Source organism: Sinohyriopsis cumingii, chromosome 12 (genome assembly GCF_028554795.1).
Source record: "Sinohyriopsis cumingii isolate HCF-2022 chromosome 12, ASM2855479v2, whole genome shotgun sequence".
Taxonomy (NCBI): domain Eukaryota; kingdom Metazoa; phylum Mollusca; class Bivalvia; order Unionida; family Unionidae; genus Sinohyriopsis; species Sinohyriopsis cumingii.
The window spans coordinates 40390082-40405006 of NC_142972.1; the positions used below are offsets into that span (position 1 = coordinate 40390082).

Below are 14925 nucleotides of genomic sequence, written 5' to 3' on the forward strand. Positions count from 1 at the left end.
GTCGGTGTAAGAGGAAAATCGCAGTTGTGTATTAATTGTGGCGGAAAGCGATACAGGGAACTAAAACGCTATTATGACAAGCGAATTAAAAACGCCGTCATTGACCCCACCGCAGACTTCGTCATCAAAACCCCCCAAGACTATGTTGAAAGGTTTATAATTAAACCAAATAATAAATTAGACAAATAGTATTATTATACAAATGGACCAAGAATTTCAGCCGCATCCTGTGCTCGTCAGTTACGAGGCATCTCGCGACGGCGTTGTTAGAAACCGCAAACTGAAGAAGCCGGTTGGTACCGTAAATAATCAGGGGTATTTGCAATTTGGTGCCGGAAAGAAGAAATATCTCTGTCACAGAATTATCTATGAATGCTTCCACGGATTGATCAAGGATGGTCTCGTTATTGATCACATTAATTCTAATTATCGAGATAACAGACTATGTAATCTGCAAGCTATCTCTCAGAGCGAAAATACCAAAAAAGGCCAAACCGGTAAATACCCAAAGAAAGCAAAAACCGTAAAGTCATTTGATACAACAACTCACGAGGAAAAAATATTTCAGTCGATGAATGAAGCCAGTAGATATTTTGACATTTGTATCGCCTCGATACGATTTGTTGCAGAACGAGTATATCAAACAGCGATCTCAAAAAAGACCGGGCATAGAATTCGATTTTCATATATAACAGAAATTAGCGAGTGACGAAGTCACCGTGACAAGGCCACCATGACAGTGTGAAACGTTATTGTCTGTTCCGGAAGAAAACAAAGTATGAACACCTCGGAATTGATACACGGGGTTTTCATTTTTTTTTATTTAAAAACAAGATGTTTTATAAGAATAATGAATATCGAAGACATCAATAATATATTAACTGAGATTTCAAAATTAAAAAATCAAGGAATTGAATTATCTGATGGTCTCGACAGTGAAAAAATATTATCCGATTATGAGATTATTAACGAACAGTCGAAACGGGGGCGTTTTACCCTGGCCCGCGAGTACTTTTTTATAAAACGATTACAACATACGATTAATGAGAACCTGTACCACAATGACGCAAATGCATTCATTGGACTATTTACTGCCGTTGAAATAATACGAAAAAAACTCGGACGTGTTTATGAACGACGCCGGGAGATTTCTAGTAAGATCAAAAACATTAGAAGGATTATAGACGAAAACTCCGTGGAGCCCCCGATGGTACACTCGGCGGAAAATTAGAAAATTGCGGATCAATTTACAATAATGGTAGGTGAATCACTTACTACTCGGTTAGCCAGAGAGCGGCTAGCAGCGCTTAAAAAGTTCATACCGTTACGAGACAGAGTGAGAGAGAAACTTCAAACGCGACAACAAATGCAAACCGATTTTACTGTTGGAAGCGAACAGTTATTTGCCCCGGTAACTAAAGCGACTAAGGATGTTACAGCTGCAACAGAACGAGCAATATACGGGGATATTCCTAAGGAGGGCGAACGGAAAGAGGCGCCTCTTCTTCCTGTACTTGAAAAGATAGCAGCAGAGACAGAACAAACACAGCAACGGATAAAACAACTTTCCAGTGATATAAAAACCCAACGAGAGTATGAACGATTAGCTGATATTGATGATTCTGAACAGGGTGATGTTGGTGAACTTCAAAAAATTTCCACTCAAAAAGGAGTCCCCTTTATAGATAAACTCACTGAAGGGGCTATAGCACAAATAAAACGACCTCAATTACTGAAATCCGACGAGTATAGGGTTTTTGGTAATTTTGCCGCTCAAAGCTATCATTCAAGAAAAAACTTTTTAAAAGACGAGTATAAAAACAGTAATATAAAACGAGATGACTGGGTTAATTGGTTGTATAAAACGAATAAAGAGATTGATCGCTTGGATACAAAAGAATTGGGATATAAAGAATTTAAAAAAGGAATTGATGATTATGATATACGACAACAACAAGAAATACTACAACAGCAAAAAGAAGAAGTCCGAGAAAAACGTCAAAAAAAAGCTGGTTCTAAAAAAACAAGCGGAGAGGGGTATCCAAGTGGTAGTGGTCTAGTTGAAAACGCTAGTGTTACCTGCCCTAATAGTGTTCTCAGTGATATATCACGGCTAGAGGTATTAATTGGAGGAAAACGAGCCGGAAATAACTCTACGGAAATAATCAATGAGGCTGCTGATATTTGCAAGCGGTTATTTGCAGGCGGTATCATAGACATTAATACATATCGAACGCTCATAGACGAACTCGTGGATGATTAATTGGAAAACTGGTGTTTTTAATAAGGATGATCATACACTACAATCACGATAAACCAGTACTCGTCTACGTGGTAAACTCGCGATTGCCTGTTTACCGTGCGTACTATGGAGATGGTCTCGGTAGCACCATTGCGGGGTTATTTACAAGAATGGCTCCAAAAGTAGCGCCGTTAGCCAAACAATTAGGAATGAAGGCCATTGATGTTATTCGTGATAAGGGTATTAGTGCCATTGGAGATGTTGCCGGAAAGGCGCTTTCAGCCGCGCGGGACAAACTAATGTCGTTGGTGAGGAGAAAAAAACAGAAACCACCGGTGATGCCATCAACGACAGTGATGCCTGCAAATATCAGTAAAGTAATAAATAACGCCGTGGAAGAAAAACTAGAGTCGTTGGCGGCTCAGTCATCCACCAACGCGCCCATGAACGCAATAGCGGGAGAGTGGTCTTAAACAGAATTCAAAGAATTTACGACGAAAAAATCGCAATTGAAAACATCAACATGATAAATAATAGAAATGTTTGCGCGAACCGCTGATCCCGCGTTTGATATGGACGCCCCAGTGCGCAGGGATGATTCTGTCCGTGATTATCAATATTATTCTTATTATGCAGCGCAACCCGACCTACGATCGCGAATTGAACTTCAGGTCCAAGATACCAGTAAATACTTTCTGCCGTGTGAAGCGTTTATCGAAATCGAGGGAGAACTCGTGACAAATGCCGCCGATAATGCACCGTACGCAGATGACGATCATGTTCGAGTTGGTTTCGTCAACAACGGTATCATGGCGTTATTTGAGAGCGCCAGATATCTTATTGACGGGCGAGAAATTGAATCAATAGAACGCGAGGTTGATGTTGCAACGACGATAATTGGGTTAGCGAGATATTCGGATGATTACACAAGATCGGCGGGTCCATCTATGATGTTTGCGAAGGACTCCGCCGATAACGCTGATCATTTTCAGTACATCAACGTGCTAATAAAAGAAAATACCACAATTGACCAGGATGAAGCAACCAATCCAGATCGCAGAGCAAAACCAGGCGCTAATTTCACTGTTATAAAAAGTCTTAACGATAATTACAATATGGGATTCGCAGCACGAATGTTGATGCTAAAAAGACCACGCCGACAGTTTTCATGCGCGATTCCACTCCATCACATATTTGGATTCTGCAGAAATGTTAGAAAAGTTATCTATGGGGCCAAGCATACAATCGCGCTGACGCGAAGGGGCGATGATAACAATGCAATATGGCGTGCTGCTGGCGTCGCTGCCGGTAAGGTTGTTTTAACTAAAATGGCATTGTGGATGCCGGTGCTGACTCCATCAGTTACCACGGAGGCACGATTGTTAGCATTTATGGAACAGGGAGGGAAATCGTTGTTGAGTTGGCTAGCGGTAACAACTGATGCTAAAGAAGATAACGTCGCCGATACGTTTACATGGCACCTGGCATCAAAACAGGGTGTTTCGGCCCCACGTCATATATTCATAGCGCTGCAGAATAGGAATCGATTGGGTAATCAAGAACACAGCCATATGATATTTGATCAATTAGGAGTCAGGGATGTTTCGCTGAGAATAAACGGACAACAGGAACCATCCGAGGATATACAGCTTAATTACGGTGACAACCATATCGCACGTGTGTATCATCGATTGCTGTCGTATATGGGTCGTGATCAAAACGTCGACACTGGTTTGCAAATATCACAACTTGATTTTAAAAACCGGTATCCGATTTATTATTTTTCGTTGGAGCATCTCGATTTAACGAGACAATCCGTCGTTGATATACACTTCCGAGCTCGTATAGCCCCCCCGGTTGGTGTTAATTACAGAGCGGTTGCCGTCATTCTCAGCGATAAATCAATGCTGCTAGAAGGTGTTGGTGGACGAATGAGAATCGTTGATGCGCCAGTGGAAAACATGTAATTGAAAGCACAAAACACGTTTACAATAAAATGTCGTATAGTGTCGTTAGTGTAGAGTTGACTGATGGTCAAGTCAAGAAATTACGATCAAAGTCGGCTAAACAATGCGGGACCACAATAACGCTGAAGCCGTCACAGATGGCGGGTGGTAATCATAAGATATCGTTGACGGCGCGTCAAATAAAACATTTCAATGATGCGATGAAGAATAAAAAGGGTGTTCAAATAGATTTTTCAGCCGCAGCAATTAAAAACATGGAAAAGACCGGTGGGATATTTCCGCTGTTAGCTGCGATTCCGGCATTGATTGCCGCGGCCGCACCAGCAGTGGCTAAGGCGGCTGCGTTGGGGGCCGTTGGTACCGCGGCGGGGATGGCATTGAAGAAGGCAACCGGGAAAGGCTACAAAAAAAAACGACCCGTAGCCGGAAAGGGTCTAAGACTACCGGGAACCCCGTATTCATGGTACTCGGGAAAGGGTCTAAGACTACCGGGAACCGTTTATTAACGCAGGAGTCAATGACTCCTGAGTCAATGACTCCAATGTCTAATTTTGATTTAATAGACGCCGCAAACGCGCTAGCGATAAAAAACTTCAGAGGTGTTTTTATGAGGGATCAATTACCGGCGGCACCAAGGAATATTGAAACCGGTATAATTAACCTCGATGGGTCCTCCGGAGCGGGAACTCATTGGGTTGCATACGCGATTGATCCGCGTGCGATCGTCTATTTTGATTCATACGGGTTAGCCCCGCCGAAAGAGTTCATGCGGTATATCCGGGCGTGTTCAGCCCGGGTTTTTTATTCCACGCTGCCAACACAGCAATTGAGTGACCCGCCGATATGTGGCCGCGAGGTATTGAACGTACTCGCGGCTATTTCATCATCGCGGAAACCACCTCATGTGGTTGTAAACGAATACACTAGTGGGGTCGTAGAAGCTCAACGGATTTTAGAGAATAACATTTACAATAATAATGATTGATATCTGGGGGCGACCGGTTTCGGCGCTGAAAGAATCCACGGAAACGACCGCCGCCGACATAAAAAAACTAATTGAGGATGAAATCGCTGATACGTTGAATCTAACAAGTGTTGACCCGGGCGAAATAGTTGTATTTCAAGACCGCCAGGGTAAATTGAAATCCGGTAATGTGTCACTGAATGACGTTTTAATACGACAGCGTGATGCCGCCGAGGACACTATCGCGCTGTATACCAGCGACGGACGACTCAAACCGGGTGAAAATATATTGGATGTGATGGATAGGGTAATATTAGCCCAGAACGGTTTTATAAGGTTGAATGAATTGGTGATCAAACTCGACACGCAGGTGAAAAAATCTGTCACCGATATACAACTCACTACTGCTAGTTTTTTTGGGACCCCGACGGTAACCGAACCAAATCTTGCAACAATAAAAAATACTATTTCGGAGTTTACAACGCTGTCGGGCCAATTTTACACGTTACGAAAAAATGTTAACAGGATCGATGACAACTTTGATAAATTCCTTGGCAAAAAAAATACCAAACCGGATGAGATTACAATAACTATAAATGATATCACTGCGTATGGACAGAGAATAGAAACAATCAAAACTGATGTTGCAACGAACAAAAGGAGTGTAGACGTGCATGAACGGGAAATAGGAATAATCGGCGCTAATGTTGCAACGATCATAAATAATGTAGACTCGCATGGACGGAAAATAGAAACAATCAAAACTGATGTTACAACGATCATAAATAATATGAGCGCGCATACACAGGAAATAGGAACAATCAAAACTGATATTGAAGCGAACAAAAAGGGTGTGGACGCGCATACACAGGAAATAGGAATAATCAAAACTGATATTGAAGGGAACAAAAAAAATGTAGACGCGTATTGGCGGGGAATAGGATTAATCAAAACTGATGTTGCAGCGAACAAAAAAGGTATAGACGTGCATACATATGAAATAGAAACAATCAAACTTGATGTTGCAGCGAACAAAAAAGGTATGACCGAGAATACACGGGAAATAGAAATAATCAAAACTAATGTTGCAGCGAACAAGAATAATATAGACGCGAGTTGGCGGGGAGTAGGAATAGTTATAACTGATGTTGAAGCGATTAAAGACAGACTACCGAGAATGGCAGAGCAACTCGAAAAAATAAAAACCCCTCATGAGAACATCATTAACACAGTATACACAATTCGGCATGGATCATTCGATTGGACTCCTACACAGAATACAGTAAATATCACCGCAACTGTTAAGGGCATTTATCGACTGACACTGGTTTCAATGATGCAGTTTAATATATTATCGTCGAGTTCATCCGGGTTTAACAATACAATATCAACAATTATAGACAAGGACGCAACTGAACCGTTTACAATTTATGCCGTTGATGGAAATTTAGCCCGGGCAAACATTACATGGTATGTGGAATTTGTAGCGAATCTAAGTAATTAAAAACACTAGTTCTTTTAAAATAAAAATGACCACCAAGGAAATTGAATCAGAGGTATCACCGACGTCACATCAATATCGATTCGATACCGCAAAAGAATTTTCCGCGAACTTGAAAACGCTTTCCGAACAATACCGTGCAAAAATAAAAAAATACCGCCGAAAAATAACCGCCATCGACGCGATCGTGTACTCGGTATCGGGTATAGTAGCTGGCGCCGGTGTTATTTTATCCACGGTGACCACGATAGCCCCGATCGCTGTTCCAATCGCCGTCTCCGCGATGACAACAATTGCTGGAGTCGCCAACGCAATCACTAGGAAGATATCATCGTGTTTTCAGAAAAAACTCAACGAGTATACAGTAAAACATCAAATAGTATCCGACGCGTACTCGAAATTATCCGGGTTGATCTCGTTGTCAATTGATAATTTGTTCGTATCCGATGTTGAATTCTCCACGATGGTCCAGTTGTATAGCTCCGCGATGTCAAAAATCGAGGATTTTCAACTGGAAGCCGGAACCACCTGGTTGTTGAAATTAGACACTAAAGACAACGAATAATAATAATGTCGCTGAACCCCGAAGGGTTTCAATTACTTCAGCGGATCGCGGAGAACACCACTCCGGTACAAACAAATATGATATCAATAACGTCAACGAAACCCGAATTCAGTGTGAACTTCCCGTCGCCGGTTCCAGTGAAGGAAATAGCGCTGGCAAAATTGCGAATATATCACAGTTGGCCTAATATCCGAGCGGATGCATTTAACGGACAACAACCTAATAACTCGCTGGTTTTTGCACGGACAAATAAACCCGATGGGACCCCAGACTGGGAGGAGGTTACAATACCAACTGGGTCATACCAAATAGAACAAATCAATAAAGAATTTCAACGCAGGATAAAATCAATCACAGGAAAAGAATCAAAAATCGCTATTACGGTTCATGAACCGACGTTATCGTCGACGATTGAAATAAGCACACCGGGGTATATGGTTGATATTTATAACAGTTCAATAAGAACCATACTAGGATGGCCTAAGAATCCACCTCATGAAAGTCCGCCGGAATCTTACACGAATGCGCGATCGTATCATGAGATTAATCCCAGTTATCGAGATAATTTGTCTATTATGAAAAACACGTTATTACTCAGTCGGTTTGCATTTCAAAACAGGAATACCATGCAATGGTATTTTTTGTATGAGGACACCCCTGAATCACACGTCCAGCTCGCAGTTAGTTTAGATGATATCATTAATACGTTTGCTGAGATTAATCGTATTTGCCAATCACAACTAGAACAACTACGGAAAACAAAAGCACAAAAACACATCGAGGTGTTAAATCAACTTATATCAGACATGGAATATATTAATAAACGAATCGTCGGGATAATATCTGCTAACAGCGATGATAATAAGCAAAAATTCCTAACCGAGTATAATATCACAGAAGCCGATTTACCCGATTTTAGGTTTCCAGAATACAACGCGCCAGAACTAAGAAAGTCTCTTAATGATTTTTTCGCCCCATCAACTATCCTCAGACACGATAACGAAGATGGTGGTAGGCATATTGCTCCATACAACGTAAATATCGCATCGGTGATAGCGATCAATCTAGTGTGTGATGTTATCGAAGGGAGTTATCAGGTGGATACCAAGCAATCAAATCAAGCTCAACAGGGGTATATCCTTTATTCGTTTTCACCAACAGCCCCTCCGGGATTTTTAATCGTTGAGAGTCCGATTAATCCGGTCTATATGCGATGCCATGATCGGTTTTTAACGAGAATTAATTTCAGACTTACCGATCAGTCAAATAACCTAATTGATCTGCAAGAGGAGGAGTTAGTGATCACTCTGTTTGTAAGATCATAAAGACCCTCATTGTAAATAACCACTTAGCAGCAGAGGGGGCGATGACATCGACGCGGTCGTCGATGTGCTTACCGGACGCTGACGACGCTGGGGATCGGCGCGCAGAAGGTGTTAATTAAACCAAATGACGTTTGGACGATCCCCCAACGACGACGTCGTTTTTTTTTTACCAGGCGCTGACGACACTAGATCATTGAGTGCAGAAAGTATTAATTAAGCCAAATAACGATTGGACAAAATGTCCGATTCGCCCCCCCTGCTGCTTATGTGCCCTAATAGGCGCCTTCTATAAATTCCAAAAACAGGTGAGATCTCTCCGTTTTTGTAGTCTTTCAAATGATGAGATGATATACTGTGTGCCTCATTTTTGAGAAAAATTCCCTAATAGGTGCCCACAATAAATTCCAGAAACAGGTGAGATCTGTTTTTATCGTCTTTCAAATGATGAAATGATATACTGTGTGCCTCATTTTTGAGAAAAATTCCCTAATAGGTGCACTCTATAAATTCTAAAAACAGGTGAGATCTCTCCGTTTTTATCGTCTTTCAAATAATGAGATGATATACTGTGTGCCTCATTTTTGAGAAAAATTCCCTAATAGGTGCCTTCTATAAATTCCAAAAACAGGTGAGATCTTTCCGTTTTTATCATGCACTACATTTTGAGGCAATATTGATAAAATGAAAATGCTGTTAGAATCACGACTACAATTATATACATGTTACCCACTCATAGTTTTCTGATGAAAATTTATGTTAACTTTTTCAAGTAATTTTCTGGCAGTCAACAACTTCCATTTTTTAAAACTGGGTACCTTTTAAACAACCACAGCATTAATAAACAACCACACATTAGTTACTTTTGACCATTTATATAAATCTATACTTTTTCACTGGAACTTTGAGATCAGATAAAGGGTAAAAAATATTGCAGACTTTTCCAATAATGATTGTCTGAAATACACATTTGATGCATAAGTTGGACAAGTCAATCAGATAATAGTTTATATTATTCTGTTTTTCAGATTTCAGAGAAAAGTGGTATTCCAGTGGAGGATATAGAAATTGCCAAGGTATGTTTATTAGTCCATTTATATATTTGGCACATTCCCAGCTGTGAACAGACTGGAAAAGATCTGATGCTGCATAGCATTGTGTTATTAGCATGTCTTGAGGCACAAATTTGACTAGACATTTATAAGTAATTGTCACTCATTGTGACTCCATTGCTGTGATTATTTACCAGTCATTGTTACTCATGTGACTCATGAGTGTTTACCAATCATTGTGACATTAGTGTGACTCCAATGTTATGAATATTTGCCAGTCATTGTGACAGTAATGTGAGTTCAGTGTTGTATTTAGCTTTCATTGTGACACTAATGTGACTCCAGTGTTGTATTTACTATTCATTGTAACAATGGTGTGACTCCAGTGTTATGATTATTTGCTTCTCAGATGCATTTATGGGACCTATTCTTTTGAATTCAGAAGTCTTAGAATATTTGATGGATCAGGTTATTCTATTGTAAACTTATTTTTAACTCAACTGGTTATAGGTCAGAAGAGCTTATGAGAAAGGTTTCTTGTCCATTGTCTGTCGTCTGTTACATGTCATCTGCTGTCTTTCATCTGTCCAACCATTTGCACAAGTTTGTTATTGCTACTCCTCCTGGATGATGGACATAAATCTTTACACACTCGTTCATATTATGGTCTAGTTGTGCATGTGAAAATTTACAATGGTGTCACTTGGACAGTGGCCATCTTTTAATCTTGTGATTGCTGCTCCTCCTGTATGGATGGTCATATCAACTTGGGGCTTAACCTAAATGACTTTTTATGATGATTAGTTAGTCCTAAATGAATGGTCATATCAACTTGGGGCTTAACCTAAATGACTTTTTATGATGTTTGTTTTAAATGGATGGTCATTTCAACTTGGGGCTTAGCCTAAATGACTTTTTATGATGATGAGTTAGTCCTAAATAGATGGTCATATCAACTTGGGGCTTAACCTAAATGACTTTTTATGATGTTTGTCTTAAATGGATGGTCATGTCAACTTGGGGCTTAACCTAAATGACTTTTTATGATGTTTGTCTTAAATGGATGGTCATGTCAACTTGGGGCTTAACCTAAATGACTTTTTATGATGTTTGTCTTAAATGGATGGTCATGTCAACTTGGGGCTTAACCTAAATGACTTTTTATGATGTTTAGTTAGTCCTGAATGGATGGTCATATCATCTTGGGGCTTAACCTAAATGACTTTCTATGATGTTTAGTTAGTCCTAAATGGATGGTCATATCAACTTGGGGCTTAACCTAAATGACTTTTTATGATGTTTAGTTAGTCCTGAATGGATGGTCATATCATCTTGGGGCTTAACCTAAATGACTTTCTATGATGTTTAGTTAGTCCTAAATGGATGGTCATATCAACTTGGGGCTTAACCTAAATGACTTTTTATGATGTTTAGTTAGTCCTCAATGAAAACGGTACTGATCTGATGGCCAATATATATGCTACAGTGGCCATCTTGAAAATCTTGTTATTGCTACTCCATGTTCATAAAAAGTAATATTGTCATAGAGTTTTCACTAGAATACTTCTCATGATGTCTAGTTGGTCCAGAATGGAAATGCTACCAGTCTCTGATGTCCAGTTTAGCCATCATGAAAACATTGTCACTAATCGACCTGTATGGATTGTCTTATCAACAAGTAGTTTTTATTTACATCTTATGATGTCAATATGGATCTAAATGAAGATGGTGTTATTCAGTATGCCTCCCACTATCGCCACCTTGAAAATCTTCTTACTACTTATGAATGAATGGTCATATCAGCAATGGATTTCTGGATTTCCACTGATAGACTCAATATTATGTTGAGTTGGTTGTAAATGAAACTATTGCCCTTATGACTTCTAATGAGTTTGCCACAGTTTCCATCTTCAAAATATTTATCACTACTTCTGGATGGCTGGTCAATTTGACATTGTACTTTCACCAAAAGACTTCTTTTGATGTTGGTACAAAATTGGATGGTGCTAATCTGATGTTCAATATGGCTTCCATAACACCAATTTTGAAAATCTTGTTAATCATTACTCATCCAAAATGGAAAGTCATATTGGCATGAGATTTCCAACAGAAGAATTCTTAGGTTTTGCTGGTCCCAAATGAAAATTGCAATAAATGGAATGGTATCAGTCTGATGTCCAATATGGCTTGTGACCGCTCCGGTGGCCTAGTGGTTAGAGCGTACGCCTCGGAAGCAGGAGGTTCATGGGTTTGAACCCCGGCCGAGTCATACCAAAGACTTACAAAAATGGTAGTAACAGCTGCCTCGCTAGGCGCTCAGCATTAAGAGGTTAGTGTTATGACTGGTTGGCCTGGTGTCAGGATAATGTGACTGGGTGAGACATCATGCTACATGTGTGCGGCATGATACCCCAGTGCTAGACATCACTATAAACTGCCACACTGCAGACGTCGTAGCAAAATGACTGAAACATTGTTAAAGCTACGTTAAAAATCCTAATCACACACACACACACACACCAATATGGCTTCCAAGGCACCTATCTTGAAAATGTTATTAACACATTAACCCCTGGAGGTTTTTGCCATTTTTGCCTGAAAATCGAGTAGGAAACACATTTTGAAAGCTATTTCTGAATAGACTTGAAAACACCAAATCCCCAGTCATCTTTAAATAACATATTGCCTAGTTGTGTTAGAAACATCATTTTTCGTTGGCTTTTGACTCGCGCATGAGCAGAAGGGTAAAAGTTGGACTTGTTTTTTTTGTGTTTTTTTTTTTTTTTTTTGCTAAACGGAGCCATTATTTTTGCATGGAGACCACTCTTTATTACAAATGCCCATCTTATCCTACTTTTTGCAAAGGCTCATCTGTCTGTTTGCAGTTCATACCTGTTTGCCTTAGATCTGAGACCAAAAAGTCTAAAATCCAGACACAAAATGGGATTCCGACCACGGGCGAATTTTGCGTTAAAAAAAGTCGGGTCCAAAACATGAGGTTTTTCTATCTGTATTTTGTAGTGCAACTAGATATTCCAGATTATTTGGTATCATTGTAGAGCTACATCTGTCTACCTTTCTATAATACCATCCACTTTAGTGTATCATGCATGACCATGACGCTACAGAGCTCGGCAGTAGGCTACTACCTCCTGCCCTGTAAAGTCGTCGCTAGGGGTTAATGTGTTAACATTACTCATCCAAAATGGTACAGTCATGTTGGCATAAGATTTCCACCAGAAGAATTCTTATTATGTCTGTTTGGTTCTAAAATGAAAATTGTGCCAATCTGACCTCCATTATGTCCACCACAGCAGCTAATTTGAAGTCTTTTTATTGGTGAAGAATATCATAGATGGTATAACACTCTGCAGTTAAGAGCATGAAATTGTCTTATTTTTGAATATTCTTCATCAGTCCTTTCAAGGGACCCTTTTTATTCATGTACTTTGTACTTTCATGTACACTTTTGTTCATCTTATTTTCATGGAGTTCAAAGGAGAATCACATCAATGAAATTAAGAAGTCATAAAAAACACATTTTTAGATGGACAAAATTAAATACACCACTCCCTCGATAACTTGCGCCCTGATAACTCGCGAACCCACTTATAACACGGTGTCAGGTGTGGATCCAATTTTTTAAACACGAAAATACCCCAAAAATGTATCCCTATTTGTTGAACTTGAAGAAAATCGCGATCAAAATTGGTAACGGAAGCTTTGATGTATCACTCGTTTTATCGTTGAAAATGGTAGATAGGACCTGGAAATTTTAATCAACAGTATGAAATATCAAATTTAAAAATAGCTCATACAACTTTATATATTTTCTTTCCGAACGACATTCCTAGTACACTGCAATTAACGATATATAAGGAAATTACGATCAATGAATATATCACTTATGCCACGTGGAGGCAGTACTTTAATAAATAAATACAAATTAAATCATTTTTTTTATCAATTGAAATTTGTGTTCTAGATCCATCTTTTAGTTCCTTTTAGGTGTAATCGTCATAAATGCTATGTGTCCTCTTGTAATTAAACGTAAAATGCGTCAATCTACCATAACAGCTATGTCCGCAAGTGTTTCTCTGAGACCCAAATTAAGTGCCGACCGTGTTTTGATAACTGACTTGCGGAAGTATCTGTTGTATTGTTGCACTGAATTTAAAGCTGGCCTCCTTTGTATTATCACGTTAATTATGTCTTTTGAATAGAAAAAAAGGAGGTGGAATAAAAGAAAAGTTAAAAGGCACAAAAATCGGACTAACTTAAAATCAAGCAGCCTCTGTCGTATGTCGGGTGAACTCACTTCATTTGATCAATCGAACACTGTAATAAACATTATTGTGTATGTAACAGAAACTACCTTAAATTCACCGACTCTTTCGTAACTGTGATAAAAAATAACAAGGCAGCCAAGCGAAAAATGAATACTTCATAAAATATAAAGCTTGGTTTCACAGATACAGACCATTGTGGGCAAGCGAGTTTTAGAAGATTCTTGAACTGGCAATTACAGATATCCTCAGGGATGATAAGAAATTTCATTATTACTACCACTGAAATTACGATATTAACATTGTACGAATTGAACAATAAAAAATTGAGTTTTGACGTAGACGTGTCACGAAATAAATGTCACATGTTTTTGAGAAAAAGAAAGGAATCTTGTTTGGTGGTGTATCAACAGTTAGTCTGGTTCCCAAATTATGGACTACCGATTTGGCAAGATACTATTAAACACCATTACAGGAACCAGACTCATCAAGAAAACAAAAAGCAGTGACATAATACACAGATTTTTCGCGCACACATGATGTTTGTTCAAACCAGTTACAACAATCTTTCATATAATGGATATTTTGAGGATTTTTTATTTTATTTAAACAGAATAGCGAACAACTTCATTAGAAAAAGCGCAGTTTAAAAAATTATTATCTACGTGATTGTAAAATGAGGATTCAGTCATTAAACAGCCCAGTTCCCTAACCCCCCCCCACGTTTTTTTTGATGTCAAAGCAATTTTTTCAATATTTGGAGGTCCCTCGGTAACTTGCGCCTCGCTTATAGTGCGGTCTATGGTTGTGGACCCCATTGTGCGCGAGTTATCGAAGGAGAGATGTAGCTGCAAAACTGGCTGATAGCAGGTAACTACAGAATATATTGGCTGCACAAAAAGTATGTTTACTGTTTGGCATTAAAACAAATTACATCTGAACTTAATAATATTTAGATCAATACTTGTAAAACAAGACATGTAATTCATAACATGACATGCCTCTCTCTTTCTTTTATGATTTTAT

The 14925-nt window shown here is 39.2% G+C and overlaps 1 protein-coding gene across 1 annotated transcript in view; it reads left to right on the forward strand.

Moving 5' to 3' along the window:
• The window catches only part of LOC149786307 (ubiquitin carboxyl-terminal hydrolase 47-like), a 130007-nt gene that overhangs the window by 103254 nt on the left and 11828 nt on the right, over positions 1-14925 (forward strand). Inside the window, exon 31 of the mRNA XM_089976694.1 lies at positions 9590-9637. Coding sequence (XP_089832820.1) covers positions 9590-9637 — 48 coding nt within the window. The remainder of the gene's footprint in view (positions 1-9589; positions 9638-14925) is intronic.